Source organism: Rhinoderma darwinii, chromosome 8, assembly GCF_050947455.1.
Source record: "Rhinoderma darwinii isolate aRhiDar2 chromosome 8, aRhiDar2.hap1, whole genome shotgun sequence".
In the NCBI taxonomy this organism is placed as follows: Eukaryota; Metazoa; Chordata; class Amphibia; order Anura; family Rhinodermatidae; genus Rhinoderma; species Rhinoderma darwinii.
In genome coordinates, this window is record NC_134694.1 from 103,359,204 (window position 1) to 103,374,664 (window position 15,461).

Below are 15,461 nucleotides of genomic sequence, written 5' to 3' on the forward strand. Positions count from 1 at the left end.
AGATTTCAAGTCTCCACTGGACTATCCCTGCAGAGTCAGTAAAGTTTAGCACCGGGGATGGACTGACAGATGGTGGTCCACACCCCTATACAGAAACATTCTTGGCTGCGGGATCTGGACAGGAGACTGATATGTGTAACTTAACCAACTTCCTGCGAGGAGATGCTGGCACCACTCACTAGGACATGATGTCATTGTACTGTCCTGCACCCTACTGAGCTTGGAAGTTCTGGTACGGCAAGTACAAAGGCAAGAGCTAATGTTCTAGTGTAAAATGTCCTTACATATTAGATGACAGTCGGCCAAATGTGCTGATTTCGGTGAGACCGGCCGACTTTCTAATGTGTATCAGCCGGCTTTCAACATGACCGATCCTTTGTTCTCTTTGGCAGAGGAGTCTGCCAGCGATTTACTTTCCTCTCCCCATTGAAAACAACATGAATGCTCGGCCGGGCGTACATGTGTATGGGGGATTTGGAAGGAATAGTTGTCGGTCAAATATCAGATCTACAACATGTCCCAAATCTCTTTTTAGTGATGACAAGCACTACTAAAAACTAGAAGTGCTCACTTGCACCACCCTAAACTTTGTAATACAGCTTATTCGAGAAAATTGCCTCTTGTTTTTTCTACTTGTGAGCTACTTCATATTCCTTCATGCCTACTGCAATGATCGCTTACTCTCAATTCACTGCTAAAATCCGTTTTGAGAGACAAGATAGATTATCTTCTCGCTAAGTGATCAGATTACTTGCTGCCCATAGAAGTCCATAAGGAGGGGAGCAGGAGGAGGAAGCTGTTTGAGAAAGACAGGGTCAGAGAGACACACAGAGACGCTGCTGCAGTTTCTAGTAAGTGTTATATCTCACCCCAGTGCTGGATTCACTGCTACACTGCTACACTGCTTATTACTTCTGCATAATGTTGCTGCTGCTGCTGCTTTTAAGGGTGTACTACAGAGAGATAGGAGAGCAGGATATCCTTTTTTCTCTTTGTTCAGTGTATGGGAGAGATGATAGCAGCTTGTCTCCACCCCTTCGGGAGCTAAGCTTAGGGAAAATTGAGAATTAAAGATAGAGCATACGGAGGGGAAAATTGGTGAACAATGTCATATACAAGTAATATAATGGCCAGAAATAGTGTGATTCCTCATATACATACACCCGACAGCATATTCTGAAAATTCACCTGAAACGATAGGTAAACTTTAAGCTTCTGGCTTTATATAATTAAAAGGGGTTGTCCAGGATTAGAAAAAAGGGATTTCTTTTTTTCCCAGAAACAGCGCTACTTGTGTCCATGGGATGTGTTTGGTATTGCAGCACAGACACATTTATTTCAATAGGGATAGGCTGCAATACCAGACATAGCCCATGGTCAAGAGTGGTTCTTGTTCTAGGTGCAAAAAAACAGACTCTTTTTTCTAATTATCGTCAACCCCTTTAAAATGTGTTAGCATCAATACAGTTCACAATTTGGTTACACATGTGGTGCAAGGAAATTATGTCATATCTTTTGAACCTATTATATGACATAATCGTTATAAATGAATTAGAGTATACATGTGGCAATAGATGACATCATAAAAACCCATGAAATATTAAGTTTTGGCAGCAATATTAGTTTGTCACTTTCAATTGTTTGCAGATTAAAACTTTCTTTACCTCAGTAAGATTTCCCATTCCTCATGGGTAACATGATGATGCGGTCATATGGGGATATAACATTATACATACTTCGATGCTGACTGATTTAATTTGTTGCCGCCGTAGAATCTGCTGATATAGCAGTTTGGATAATCCTTGCTATATATACATCAACTACTATTTGCATTACCAGCCTCCGAGGTCGGGTAACCCTTAATCAGGTGTAATCTGAAGGTGTCGGGCAGAAACATGATGCCAGCTAAACAGAGGCACAAGCCACAGTGCCACAGTAGAGACAGCATACTAGCCCTTGCCATTTAATGCAGATATGTAGGTATGCTATACATAACTTTACATGTGTCCTACTACATAAAATCTCCAGGAGGAAAACATTGGCACACATTTACTAAGAATGGTGTTTTAGTAAAGTTTGAATTATTTGCACCAAATTTATTAAGACGTATTGCTCTTAATAAATTTGGCGCATTTTGAGATGTCAAACTGGCAGAAAATCAAATCTATGTCTTCTATGAGCAGACATGGATTTGTGCCAGAAATTTGCGTCTTTTACACTGCATTCCTTTAACAAATATGACTGATACTACGTACAGATACCACCCACTCTTCTTGTCAATTTTCAAATTTCGCGTGAAAAGTCACGCATTTTAATACTAATTTGTTGCACGTACGGTTTGCGTTTTGCGTAAATTGTGTAATAAAGGTGGATCAATGCTTATTTCTCCCTCTACCTGCTATCCTTAATGTACTTACATATATCAGCGACTTGTTTGCCTATGACATGGCCACAGCTGAAGTTGCCCACATACACCAAAGAGTGCCCACTCTAGGGAGGGCCCATATATACAGTGCCCCAGCTGGAGAGTGCTCCCATATACAGTGCACCAGGTAGAGAAAGATCCCATATGTAGTGCCCCCACCATAGTGTCCCCATATACAGTGCCACAGCCAGAGAAAGTCCCGAAATACAGTGCCCCAGCCAGAGAGTGCCCCTATATACAGTTCTTCAGCCAGAAAGTGCCCATATATACAGTGCCCCAGCCACAGAGTGCATCCATATAGAGTGCCCCAGCCACAAAGTGCACCCATATACAGTGTCCCGGCCAGAGTGAGTGACCTCATATACAGTACTTGCCCAAAACACAGTGCTTTGCAAAGAGGGCACCAATATACAGTGCCCTATTTTACAAAATGCAGGGGTAGAAAGTCCTGGTGGATTGGCTATTTGTGCTATCAGCACTTCACTATCAACAGTATTGAGATCTTGGTGCATGGAGATCCAGCATGGTCACCTATCATGGCCAGGTTGTTTACTTGGCAGCAGGGCCGATTCTAGCTTTTCTACTGCCTGAGGCAAAAGTTGCAATGGCGCCCCCCTGATGATGTCATCACACCGCTTGGGTCATTAAAAGGCGCTGAACAGCTGGGCATGGAACGTGGAACACGGAACTTATGCATGTAATTGTATCTGCGTCCTACGGACGTAGGTATAATTATAGTGCAGGAGTGGGTGGCGGTTGCTGGTTTCAGTGGCGCCGCCGCCCCCTTAGACAGGCAGTAGGCCGCCGCCTGAGGCGAGAACCTCATCTCACCTCATAGACGGTGCGGCCTTGCTTGGCAGTTGCCCAAGCTCTTTTTCATAGATTAATTACAGATGTAGTACATGGTTATAAGGTGGTGAAATCAGGGGGCACCACCTGTGGCCTGAATGGAAAATGATCCTGTTCGGTCCTGTTATATTTGCAACAGATTCTATGTTTTTATGTTTCCAGAATAGGAGGATTGTAGCCGAGGACAGGACTATCAGTGGCTGCATCTAATCTAGATAGTTTATTTGCAGCAGATGGAGTCATGTTTTACGGTCTGAGACCATCTGAACTTTATATGTTTAATATTCTCTAACCACTTCCCACTAGAAAGGAGCAGCAGAGAACTGTCCTGAAATGGATCCCGTGTTTCCCATTAATGGAGGCAGCCAGCTGGGATGTGAGTGCTGTCTGATATAATCTATGAGTTCAGATTACAGCCATCTGTTTGCCAGAGAAACCATTTTTGCAGAGGAAGTGGGGGCTCACTGCAGAAAGTGCATTCACCATCCCTCTCACATACCCAGCCACACACTTATTACAAGACCCTCAATGTATAGATAAACCTAGAAATCCCTGATTTGGAAACTTCTGTCAAGATAAAAATTATATTCATCCATTTTTTAGATCGAGATGTTTCCCGGAACAATGGGTATATGATAACCAACTTGACTGCTGTCATAGATCATCCAACTTTCCTAGCACACTGAATGGCAAATCCACCTACTTATGCATCTGTACTTTCTCTGCTCCAGTCTCATTGTGTAATTATGCAGAGTTGTTATCAGGGGTCTGGAAAAGCTGAGTGACAAACACTGTGGGAGCTGTAAAGGTATGTTCACACGCAGGGCCGTCTTCAGGATTATGTGGGCCCTTGGGCACACAGACTTGGTAGGCCCATTTGAGGGGGAACTCACGGCGGAAGTAAAATGGCAGAAAACTTTACTTTGTGCCCCCATATAGACGTTACGCACTGTTTATGTCCCTATATAGAAGTTAGGCCCCCAGTTTGTACACCAATAAATTTAGTGCCCTCTGTTGATAGTGCCACACAGCCCCCTCCCAGGTAGTGTCACACAGCCCCCTCTCCCATGTAGTGTCACACAGCCTCCTCCTCCCAGGTAGTGCCACAACCTCCCCACCCATGTAGTGCCGCACAGCCCCCCCTCCCAGGTAGTGCCACAAAGCCCCCCTTCCTGGTTGTGCCACACAGCCTCCCTCCCTGTAAGTGCCACACAGCCCCTCTCCCTGTAGGTAGCACCTTTTGGGGCTCCCTGTAGGACTTGAATCCCCAGCCAGAACATTGCCGACACCCTGGCTGGGGATTCCGCTTCAGGAGAAGCCCCTGACGTCATTGTCCATATATGGACAGTGTTGTCAGGAGCAACCCTAGAGCCATAGTCCAGGGCAGGGCACTACTAGCACTCTGCCTGGGACACCTGCTCTGCTCCTGACATCACTGTCCTTATATGGACAGTGATGTCAGGGGCTTCCCCAGAAACAGGGCCCCGGAGCTAAGCGGCTTCTAGCGCTCTGTCTGGGACTCCTTCTCTCCTCCTGACATCACTGTCTGGGGAAGCCCCTGACATCATACAGTAATGTCAGGGGCTTTCCCATAGACGGCGTCCCAAATTTACGGAGAGCCTCTTCTAGCGCTCTGGCTGGGACTCCTTCTCTCCTCCTGACATCACTGTCCATATATGGACAGTGATCTCAGGGGCAACCCCAGAGCCGGAGTCCCAGGCAGAGCACTAATAGCACTGCCTGGGAGTCTGTAGCCTAGTGAATGGCAGAGCAGGGAGATACCTCCCTGCTCTGTCATAGCGTTCAATAGTATCTGCGTCCTAAGGACGGCTGCTAGTGGGACCACTGGCATGGGGGGGGATGGCGGGCAGCTCGGAGACCCTCATGCTATGGGCCCTGTGGCAGCCGCTATGGCTGCTACAGCTGTAGATACACCGCCTCCTAAACAGGGGGTCCCTCTGGAAGCAGAATCCCTGGCAAGACCCTGGCCGGGGATTCCACTTCTGGAGGAGTCATGGCGGTAGCGTCAGCACCCTTCGGGAGAGTGGGCCCCCCAAGGGTAGTGGGCCCTTGACTGGGTTTGCCGGGTGCTGATGATATCCCTGTTCACACAATTCGGATACGCTGCGCAGAAGTACGCAGCTTATTCGGCCTAGAACCCGCTGTAAATTCTGGCCAAAATGCCACAACAAGTTGTGGTGCAATTTTTCGCACAGAATCACTGTTGCGGAAAGCAAATTAGATAAAATAAAAAAGTCTTTAATTACCTTCACTGGCATTGCGATAGCAACGTGTCCCTGCTTCCCATCTCTGGTCTAGTTTTCCCATCTTAGACATATACGGCATACCCACAGGAAATGTCAAAAATGTCTGATAGATGTGGGTCCCAGCTCTGGGACCCGCACCTATATCTAGAACTGACCGCAGAATACAGGTTGAGACTAGAGGAGAGAGGGTTGCGTGTGCGCGCGCAGCTCTCTCCATTCTGTTCAATGGGAGTTACGGAAACAGCCGAGCAAGAGGTGCTCGGCTGTTTCCATAACAACCATACAACAGAATAGAGAGAGCTGCGCGCACTCTCTCCACTAGTCTCCGTCAATATTCTTCGGTCAGTGCTGGGAACCACATCTATCAGACATTTTTGGCATTTCCTGTGGATATGCCATAAATGTCTAAGATGGGAAAACTCCTTTAATACAATAGAGTGAAATCTAGTGACTAACCGGTGACGTCTTCTCATGGTGGAGTCGGTCACTTTTCCTTTTCTTCTTCATCCGGCCCAGATTGCCTTCTCCCAACTACGAATCTTTCATCTTGGCTTCTCGCTTTTCTAGCACCTCCCCACCCTCTACAAAAACCTCACCATTTATATTGTCCCAGATGGAAATAATGCTCCCTCGGTGCCACACACTATAATATTACCCCTCTTTAAGCCCCACACAGTAATAGTGCCACAAACAGCCCCCTGTAGATAGTGCCACATTGCCCCCCTTTCTTGTAGACAGTGCCATACGCAGCCCCCCCACTGTAGATAGTGCCACACAGACCCCCCTTGTACATAGTGCCACACAGCGCCCACTGTAGATATTGCCACACAGCCTCCCCTCTTGTAGATCATGCCACACAGCTCCCCCTCTTGTAAATAGTGCCACACAGCTCCCCCTCTTGTAGATAGTGCCACACACAGCCCACCCCCAGTGTAGACAGTGCCATACATCCCCCCAATTCTTTTAGATAGTGCCCCCATAGCCCCCCACTGTAGATAGTGCCACCCCCTCACACTGTATAGCGCCACACAGCCACACTGTAGATAAAGCCGCACAGCCCCCCACTGTACATACTGCCACACAGCCCTCCCTCTTGTAGATAGTGCCACACAGCCTTCCCTCTTGTAGATAGTGCCACACAGCCCCCACTCTTGTAGATAGTGCCACACAGCCTCCCTCTTGTAGAAAGTGCCACACACAGCCCCCTACTATAGACAGTACCACACTGCCCCCATTCTTGTAGATAGTGCCACACACAGTCACCCACTGTAAATAGTGCCACACTGCCCCCACTGTAGATAATTCCACACAGCCCCCCACTGTAGATAGTGCCACACAGCCTCTCCACAGTAGATCATGCCACACAGCTCCCACTCTTGTAGAAAGTGCCACACACAGCCCCCCACTGTAGACAGTGCGACACAGCCCCCCATTATTTTAGATAGTGCCACACAGACCCCCCCCCCCCCCATGCCGGTCGGCGAAGGGATTCTTCACAGTGCCTTATAGGCTGCAGGCCTTCAGCCTATAGTATTAAATTATATCTGCGTCCTGAGATAGATAGATAGATAGATAGACAATTTATCTAATCTCTCTCTCTCTCTCTCTCTCTCTCTCTATATATATATATATATATATATATATATATATGTATCTATCTCATATTTATCTGTTAGATAGATATTTCAAAATTTGCTTTTGTCTGAGTCATCTAAGGAGGCAATCACATATATCAGCAGAACTCTTAATGAGGCCGGTGTCTATAAGTGATGTCTTTATTCCTCTGGAGTAATCACCGCACAAGAGAAAGTTGGCCAAGTGGGATGAAAGTGACTGTGACTGGAATCTGTCTATGGTTTTGTTCTGGGAGGGGCTTCCATCCTGTTTGTTTGAGGGGAAGGAAGCTTATCCCAAGGGCCCTTATTTCCACCGGAAACCTATTTATATAAATCCCATGTACTAATGACCTGCCTAGGTAGAGTCGTGTGTTAACCTTAAACCATACTATCCCCCACCCCCATTTAGTAACGACACATGACACCGAGGTTGGATGTGAAATGGCCACAGCAGCCGTTTATTAATTTCACAGTTTTATAAAAACAATTTAAATCCGAAACATTCGGATAACTAGTTAGGAATCCACCAGAGAATTCCTCCTAATAATTCACATGACCCAACATGGGTCAGAATCATAAATAACAATTAAACGTTAACATTAACCCGAGCAGAGGAAGTCCTTGAAGCCCCTTCAGATGTTCCTTTCAAGAACACACCGAATTAGCCATCTGCAAACCACTAATTACCTCCAGCCGTAAACCAGCTCGGAAGCACCGTTCACCTCTGCAGATGGCTCCAACCACTAGAAGTCCACTTCAAGGGGATAACACCCGTTGAAGCCCTCAAGTGATATACCGACCACTAGAAGTCCACTTCAAAGGGATAACACCCGATGAAGCCTTCAAGTGACATACCTTCTACCAGAAGACCACTTCAAAGGGATAACACCCGATGAAGTCTTCAACCATGTACCTTTTTTGGGGGACGCATACCCCCGATGCGACCCCCCCACCATTTTGTACTGACTGGCCTCAAGGACTCCCCCCGCCAGCTGCCATGACAACAGAACCTACTCCGGAAAAAAGAAAAACATGTTAAATAAACACACAAAATAAAACACAACGCTCATATACGGACGTACAGAAGACCTAAGGAGTAACAAAACAAGGGTGGGAGGGTGGGAGCTTTGCTTCTTGTGTATTACTCCTCCCGCTGCTTCCGGCTCAATGCCGAGAAACAGCGGGAAGCGCAGTAACGGCCCCCCCGTCCCCCCTAGCTCCTCCCCGTCCCTCCTTCAGCTCCTTCACCTTTCCCTCACCTCTTAACATTAACCCTTTCCCTACCAGGACGGTCATGTCGGCTTCCCTCAAGCCTGCAGCTGCGTCCAGCCTCTTCTTGAGCAAAGGTTTGGATATTTTTATCTTAATATCAATCCTCCCTTTCACATTAGAAATTAATTTTACTGCTACTTTATTTGACTTATATGAAAATCCATGAAAGTAAACAGATGTGAATCTTCGTTAACCCTGGTTGATCCAGATTATGCTAAAAATTTGACTATACGACAGATAAACTCCTTCCTAGAGTTGTTACTTGAAGCTCCTGGGCACCAATGCAAACTGTGTAACAGGGCCCCCACCTACCATGTGCCATTTATAATACTGATGTTTTCTTATGAGTCAGAGATCTATAGAGGCCCTTCAGACACCAAGACCTGGGTGCGAATGCAACCTCTAGGGTCCTTGTGGCCCCTAAAATATTAATTTGCTGACACAGTGACTTCTGAATGCCAGCTTTAATCTGTAGAATAGAGCGTCAGAGCATATACACACTACCGTATCACTAATGGAGAATAGCTTTATACATATGGCCCCCGATAGAGCCTTTATGGCAGAACACGGAGGCTGTGCACCTCAGTGCTAAAGAGCTGTATGGTCACATCTCCACTGTGTGCATGAGCCCTTAGGTGAAAACATTTATGATCTGTATGTTTCCAAAATTTACCATATTCCAAGTTTAATGTCATATTTTTCTTTCAGATACAACAAAACATTGGCTAAGAGGCCCAAACAAGGATTGAAGTATTGCTTAATTATTGAGATCATGTCCTCAAGGTTAAAGTGAGGGTTCCCGTTCATGGTTCCATTCTTTAAAAGTGACTTTTGCATTGGAAGATTTGACCTCACAGTTTACAAGATGCCAGCGAAAACGCCAATGTACTTGAAAACCTCAACTCCCAAGAGAGGTAAAAAGCCCAAACTTCGAGATGTGTTATCAAGGGAAATGATTAGCCCTCCATTAGGTGACTTCAGACACAGTGCTCATATAGGACTAGATGGAGAAGACATGTTTGGAGAGTTGTCCTTCTTACAAGGAAAGTATGATTTGCTTCCAAACTTGGGCCGAAAGTTGACCCTCCAAAGCACAGACAACAGCATGGACCAAGAGTTTCATGACAGTGATGGAAGTTTTCATCCCTTCTTAAAAAATGCAGTATCTCTCCCCGTTATCACTGAAACACAAAGTAAGGAGAGAGCTCCACCAAAACCACCCAGGCTCCACTTGGAAGAAGTCCCAAGTCAACGTTCTATGTCCATCAGTTATGGCGAAGGATGTTTTCGTAGAGAAGAAGATATATCTTTCTCTTCTATCTCTAAAGAAGAAAGCAGTAGGTTTTTGACAGGTTCTTCTAGTTCATCTGAAGGGTCCATTACTGGAAGTGGGGTGTTCAGTACGGGATGTGGGACCGATGTATCACAAAGTAAAATGGACAACACAGACTCGCAAACCCAGGATAATCCTCCTTCTGAATATCTCTTTGGGCTGGAGCTGGATCTTGGACCATCAATCCTGGATGATGTTCTGAGGATAATGGATGATTACAAAGCTTCATGATTAAATACGCACAGGAAAATGTGTATAGACACTTATGGACACTATTTATTGTTGGCCAGGAACGCAACAGAGATGGACACTGATAACGACAAACTAGTCTTCAATAAGGGGAGCCTTTTATATCAGTATTTTATACAAGCTTGATGATTTACCATGATATATAATTAACCATGCTGGTATGAAATCCCATGAAATTCACATTATTTTTGTTAAAAATTGAATTCCCGGGAGTACTAAATATTAAAATTCCATGAAGGAATAAATTTTCCAGGAAACTCTGCCATAACTTACTCTACTGGGGGCAATTGACATCAGAGACACTGCGAATATAGAATCACTTTGCTCAGCAAGCTTGAATTCCCCAAAAACGATTTCACTTCATTACTTGCGCAAATATTTGTCTTCTTTTCCTCCTGTAGATCTTGATGGCTTTTTGTCTCCATCCGTGGAATTTCTGAAAGTTACCAGAATGACTGAACATTTCTCAGATTTATGGTTGTGCTAGTAAATGTGCTTGAAGATCTCCCAATGAAGAAAAGTTTATATTGTTTCCATTTAAAAAAAAAAAAAAAAGGAAAAAATTCTACCATGTCTTTCCCTAAAGGGGTTCTCTGCTTTGGACAATCCCTGCTTGTTAGAATGGTCTCTTGACAATAAGCAGATCACAAAGTGTGAACTTTTTCATTGTTTTAGTCATTGACAATCATTAACTCTAGATCTTCTGCTTTAGTACAAGACTAGTTATGTATATACATGAGGTATCAAAATGCCCACACAGCTCAATTAAAAGGGTTCTCCGCTTGGGACAATCCCTACTTGCTAAAAGGGACCCTTGACAATAAGCTCAACACAAAGCTCATGTCCTCCTGCTGGACCCTCAGCAATCAGCTACAATTTGTGGGGAAACCTGGCAATAAGTGTTCAATTTCCCTACAGCGCCACCACAGGGGAAATTAAGCATTACACAGTGCCCATTCATATCAATGGGTTGTCGGTGTAATACAGGACAGGACAGGTCCCCCAGAGTTAAAGATGCTCTTTGTAGTTGCTCTCCATTCTGGGCAATAGATGAGGATACTGAACAGAGAATCCTAACTCAGAATTCCCTAATACGGTATATGAAAATTATTTTTCTGAACTTGACAACCCCTTTAAGCTGGCCATAGACATACGATAACTTTCTTGCCCAAGAGATATCAGCAATCAATTCCCATAAACATGACCTGTGACCATTGAAGACAAGACACCTGGCGGAAGAAAAGACGCTGAAATGCCGACACACTTGTAGCGGCGGTTCACAGTATTACAGCCTTCTCCAATTCAAGACCGTAATACTGAGATTATAATACTAAGAACTACCGCTATAAGTGTGTCGGTGTGTCACAGTATGGAGTAATAACAGGAAAGCAGCGTTTGCATAAGCACCGTGGCCCCTTCAAAACAGCTGATCGGCAGGGGTGCGAGAGTCAGACCCCCACCAATCAGATATTGATGGCCTTTCCTGAGAATATCCCTTTAAAGGAAACCTGTCAGCAACTTTATGCTGCCCCCTCTGAGAGCAGCATAATAAAGCAGTGACAGACACGCTGATTATGTGTGAATGTTAAGGGGTAATTGTTCATTTACATTTTAAACGTTGAAGCACTCGCATCGCGCCGGGAGAAAGGAGTCTGGCGTATTTGTGCACTACCGCTACGCCTGCCTAGCCACCGCTGATTGACACCTCTGTCTCTTTGCAGAGTAATAGGGAAAAAGCTGAAAAATACTGCTGAGAGGGCAGCATAAAGTTACTGACAGGTTCACTTTAAGGGTAAGTGCACACGATAACGACCATTACGGCTGAAATTACGGAGCTGTTTTCAGGAGAAAACAGCTCCGTCATTTCAGATGTAATTGCTCGTACTCGCATTTTGCGAGGCGTCATTGACGGCCGTAATTTTGAGCTGTTCTTCATTGAATTCAATGAAAAACGGCTCAAATTACGTCCAAAGAAGTGTCCTGCACGTCTTTGACGAGGCAGTCATTTTACGCGTCGTCTTTTGACAGCGACGCGTAAAATGACAGGTCGTCGGCACAGTACGTCGGCAAACCCATTCAAATGAATGGGCAGATGTTTGCCGACGTATTGGAGCCGTATTTTCAGGTGTAAATCGAGGCATAATATGCCTCGTTTATGCCTGAAAATAGGTCGTGTGAACCCAGCCTAATAGTGACCGGCGGTGAAGTTCTCATATGGTCCCAAGAATGGAACAAATAACAGAATGATCACGAAGTTCAATAAAAGGTGCAAAACTCTGTTTGATTAGCAGTTACATTGGGTTTAGTCTTTCAACTTGTCACCAGACCTTATTTAGTTTTATATACTGCTTGCCAGATTGTACTCAGCTTTTTATACTGGTTACTAGTCTGAGCTTAGCTTTGCATACAGGTTACCATACCAGTTACTAGAATGGCTTGGTTTCTTCGTAACCAGATTGGGTTCTGCTGTGTTTACTGGTCACCGGTATGGGCTCTGCCTCGTATATACTGTCCATCATGGTTTCTGCTTTGTATACTGGTCACCAGGTTGGGCTCTGCTTTTTATATTGATCACCAGATTGAGCATAATGGTCACAAGAATGAGTTTAGATGTATATACAGGTCACCATATTGGGCTTTGCTGCATATGCTGGTCACCAGATTGGGCTCCGCTTTTTATACTGGTAATAATATTGGTTTCAGCCTTGTATATAAATCATCAGATCGGTTTTAGCTTTGAATACTGGTCACAAGTTTCTGCTCCATTTGTCTCCAGATTAGGCTTAAATTTTACTGCTGATTTGGCTCTGCTTTGTATACTTTCACTAGACTTAACTGTGCTGTGTATACTGGTAACCAGAAAAGGCTTCCTCTACTAGACAATGGTTTATATTCTGTCGCTTTTAGTCTGGGCAGCAACAAGTGATACCGCAATGAAGCAGGATAACCCACTGGTGGGCTATCCCAGGCATTTAATTCCATGCAGGACAGTAAATTGCAACCACCCTGCATTAACCCTATGCAGTCACATTGAACTGTATGCATTATATATACCACCTCTAAACAACATTTTAAATATATAATCAGGATTAATCTGCATAAAAAGTTGAGTAACTTCGTAAATACATTAAATTATTCATCTTGAACTAATCCCGAGTTATAGAATGTATTATAGCCCAGAGCTGCATTAACAATTCTGCAGGCTTCAGAGCTGAAACCTAGCAGCATCCCCTGCTGACTCAGTGTCTGTACAGAGCCTGCATAGCCAATTGTTGCCCCAGGTTCACCCAATCACGTACACGTGCATCTCCCAGGACAGTTTGTTGCATTATATGGCATCCATGTAGCTTGCTTCCATTAAACATAATGTAGAACAACTACATGCATCAAAGCGATTTACTGCACCACTTACATACCAGTCTTCTATGGATGAGACTTGTGCAGGGCCGGCCACAGTGGTGTCCTACCTGTGCGATTGCACAGGGCGCATCACTTGTCACTATTGAAGGCGGCGCCACCAGCCCAAATGGCCTGGGCACCCTGGAGCTTGCTCCTTGATACCGCACTTGGTGCCCACATCTATGGAAAGGCAACTACTTTGGATCCAGTTACTTCCCCAGTTTAATGATTGGACAGCGTTATTTAGGCAGCTGTCCGGCCATTTTATTTGGGTGCAGAATGGCAATTTTATTTGTGCACTGTATAGTATAATTATTTATATGCTGTATCATTGTATTATTTGGGCGCTCTATGGTACACTACAAGGGGGGGGGGGGGGGGGGGCATCAATAGAAGGTACTGCATAGACCACTATCTAACATATGGCTGGCCCTGGACTTGCAATGCTTCATTTTAGTTTCAGCATATGGGCCATATTGTTAATAAGATTATGAGTGCATTATAGTATTGGATTCTGGAACAGATTGCAGAGGGTGGATGTCATCATTTTGTTATATGACCCCTAACATGTTAACGCTCCCCTCCACCCCTAGATTGTTCATGTATCATGAGGAAGTGTTCAGTCAGGCTATTGATCTGTTATGGAATGTGTGAAGGAGGGGATTGGAAGTATTCGAATTGCTGGCAAGCTAAATAAGCACGTTATTTCTTAATTTACTGGAAGAAAAGGAAGGAGGAGACAAGTGATGAATGCTTGGGTCAGTGATCCCCACAAGGAGGCGCAATTCTGGTTGAAAGTTATTTGTTATTTTTAGAGATAAGCACTTAAATCCCATGACCTAAAAAACAATGATGATCTCCTCTGACAGTGAACTAGAACACTATACAGTGGGGACACTTCTAAGAATCCACGTGGATGCCTCGACTGCCCTCTGCTGGACAAAGTGGGTATTTCCACAAATATTATGTTTCATTTTAATAAATGTTACAGACTAATAATCTTGAAGACAGGGGCATAACCTGTATACTGGTTCCCAAAGGTGGTGTCAGATTCTAATTTTATATTTGCCAGATTGTCTGATGAGCTCTTCATTGACAGAATACCCTGGCAGGGTCTGGGGATAAGAGCACGCTGACTCCTTGAGTCCTATATAAAACAAGGTTGTGCTCCAATTATTTAAACTATTTAATGTTGTTTCCATTATTTGGACTTAAGAGGACATTCTTCTTTGTAAAAACTTTTCTGTTGATACATTGTCTGTAAAGTATTCATCTATACATATATCACGTTTGTAGTAAAAAATGATTTGCAAGTTTTAATAAAAAATTGTAAATATTTGTATCTTTTGTCCTATTTTATCTATCTATCTATCTATCTATCTATCTATCTATCTATCTATCTATCTATCTATCTATCTATCTATCTATCTATCTAGGCCGCTATGGCCTACCTTGTTACGGCGCATGCGCCGCCTATGTCCTGTTAGCCCTGATTAGACTTCACTTTTGGACAATTGCGCTGCACGGACGCCGCTTTCGGCTCTACACCTGTGGAATACAGAGAGGTGATGTGTTGATCTTAATACACTACCACACTTATGATCACCACCTTGTTAATATATTTCTTACTTTTATACTGTTCTGTAAGTATTTCTAGGATTTTTGATGGATTAATGAGGTTACCCTGACTTATATGCACTTATACCTTATACTGTATATTGAACTTCACATATACACATCTATTATTTTGACAAATTTTTGTTGATATCACCCTTGATTGACACCCTGTTATATTCTGTGAAACTACACTGTCATTTGCTTGAGAAAGGCTCTAGTGGACAGAGCTGAAACATTGCACGGGCAATAAATCCCTTTCACTTGATTCTTGGAGTTGCTGCTCATTTTTTCGATTGCTGTATATTTGGGACATTGGTCTGTCCCATAGGGCTTACACCCACATACTGTCGGTGCTGCTGGATATTTTATATATCTGTATATATTGACCTAATAGCTTGCACTGCCTTTTTTCTCTTTTCTTCATCATGCCTGCA

At 44.2% G+C, this 15,461-nt stretch overlaps 1 protein-coding gene across 1 annotated transcript in view; it reads left to right on the top strand.

Annotated features, from left to right (window-relative positions):
* LOC142659675 (cdc42 effector protein 2-like) overlaps positions 1-13,782 on the top strand; it is a 32,779-nt gene extending 18,997 nt beyond the window's left edge. Inside the window, exon 2 of the mRNA XM_075836056.1 lies at positions 9,138-13,782. Within this exon, the coding sequence (XP_075692171.1) occupies positions 9,235-9,993 (759 nt within the window). The 5' untranslated portion in view covers positions 9,138-9,234 and the 3' untranslated portion in view covers positions 9,994-13,782. The remainder of the gene's footprint in view (positions 1-9,137) is intronic.
* Positions 13,783-15,461: the final 1,679 nt, after the last annotated feature.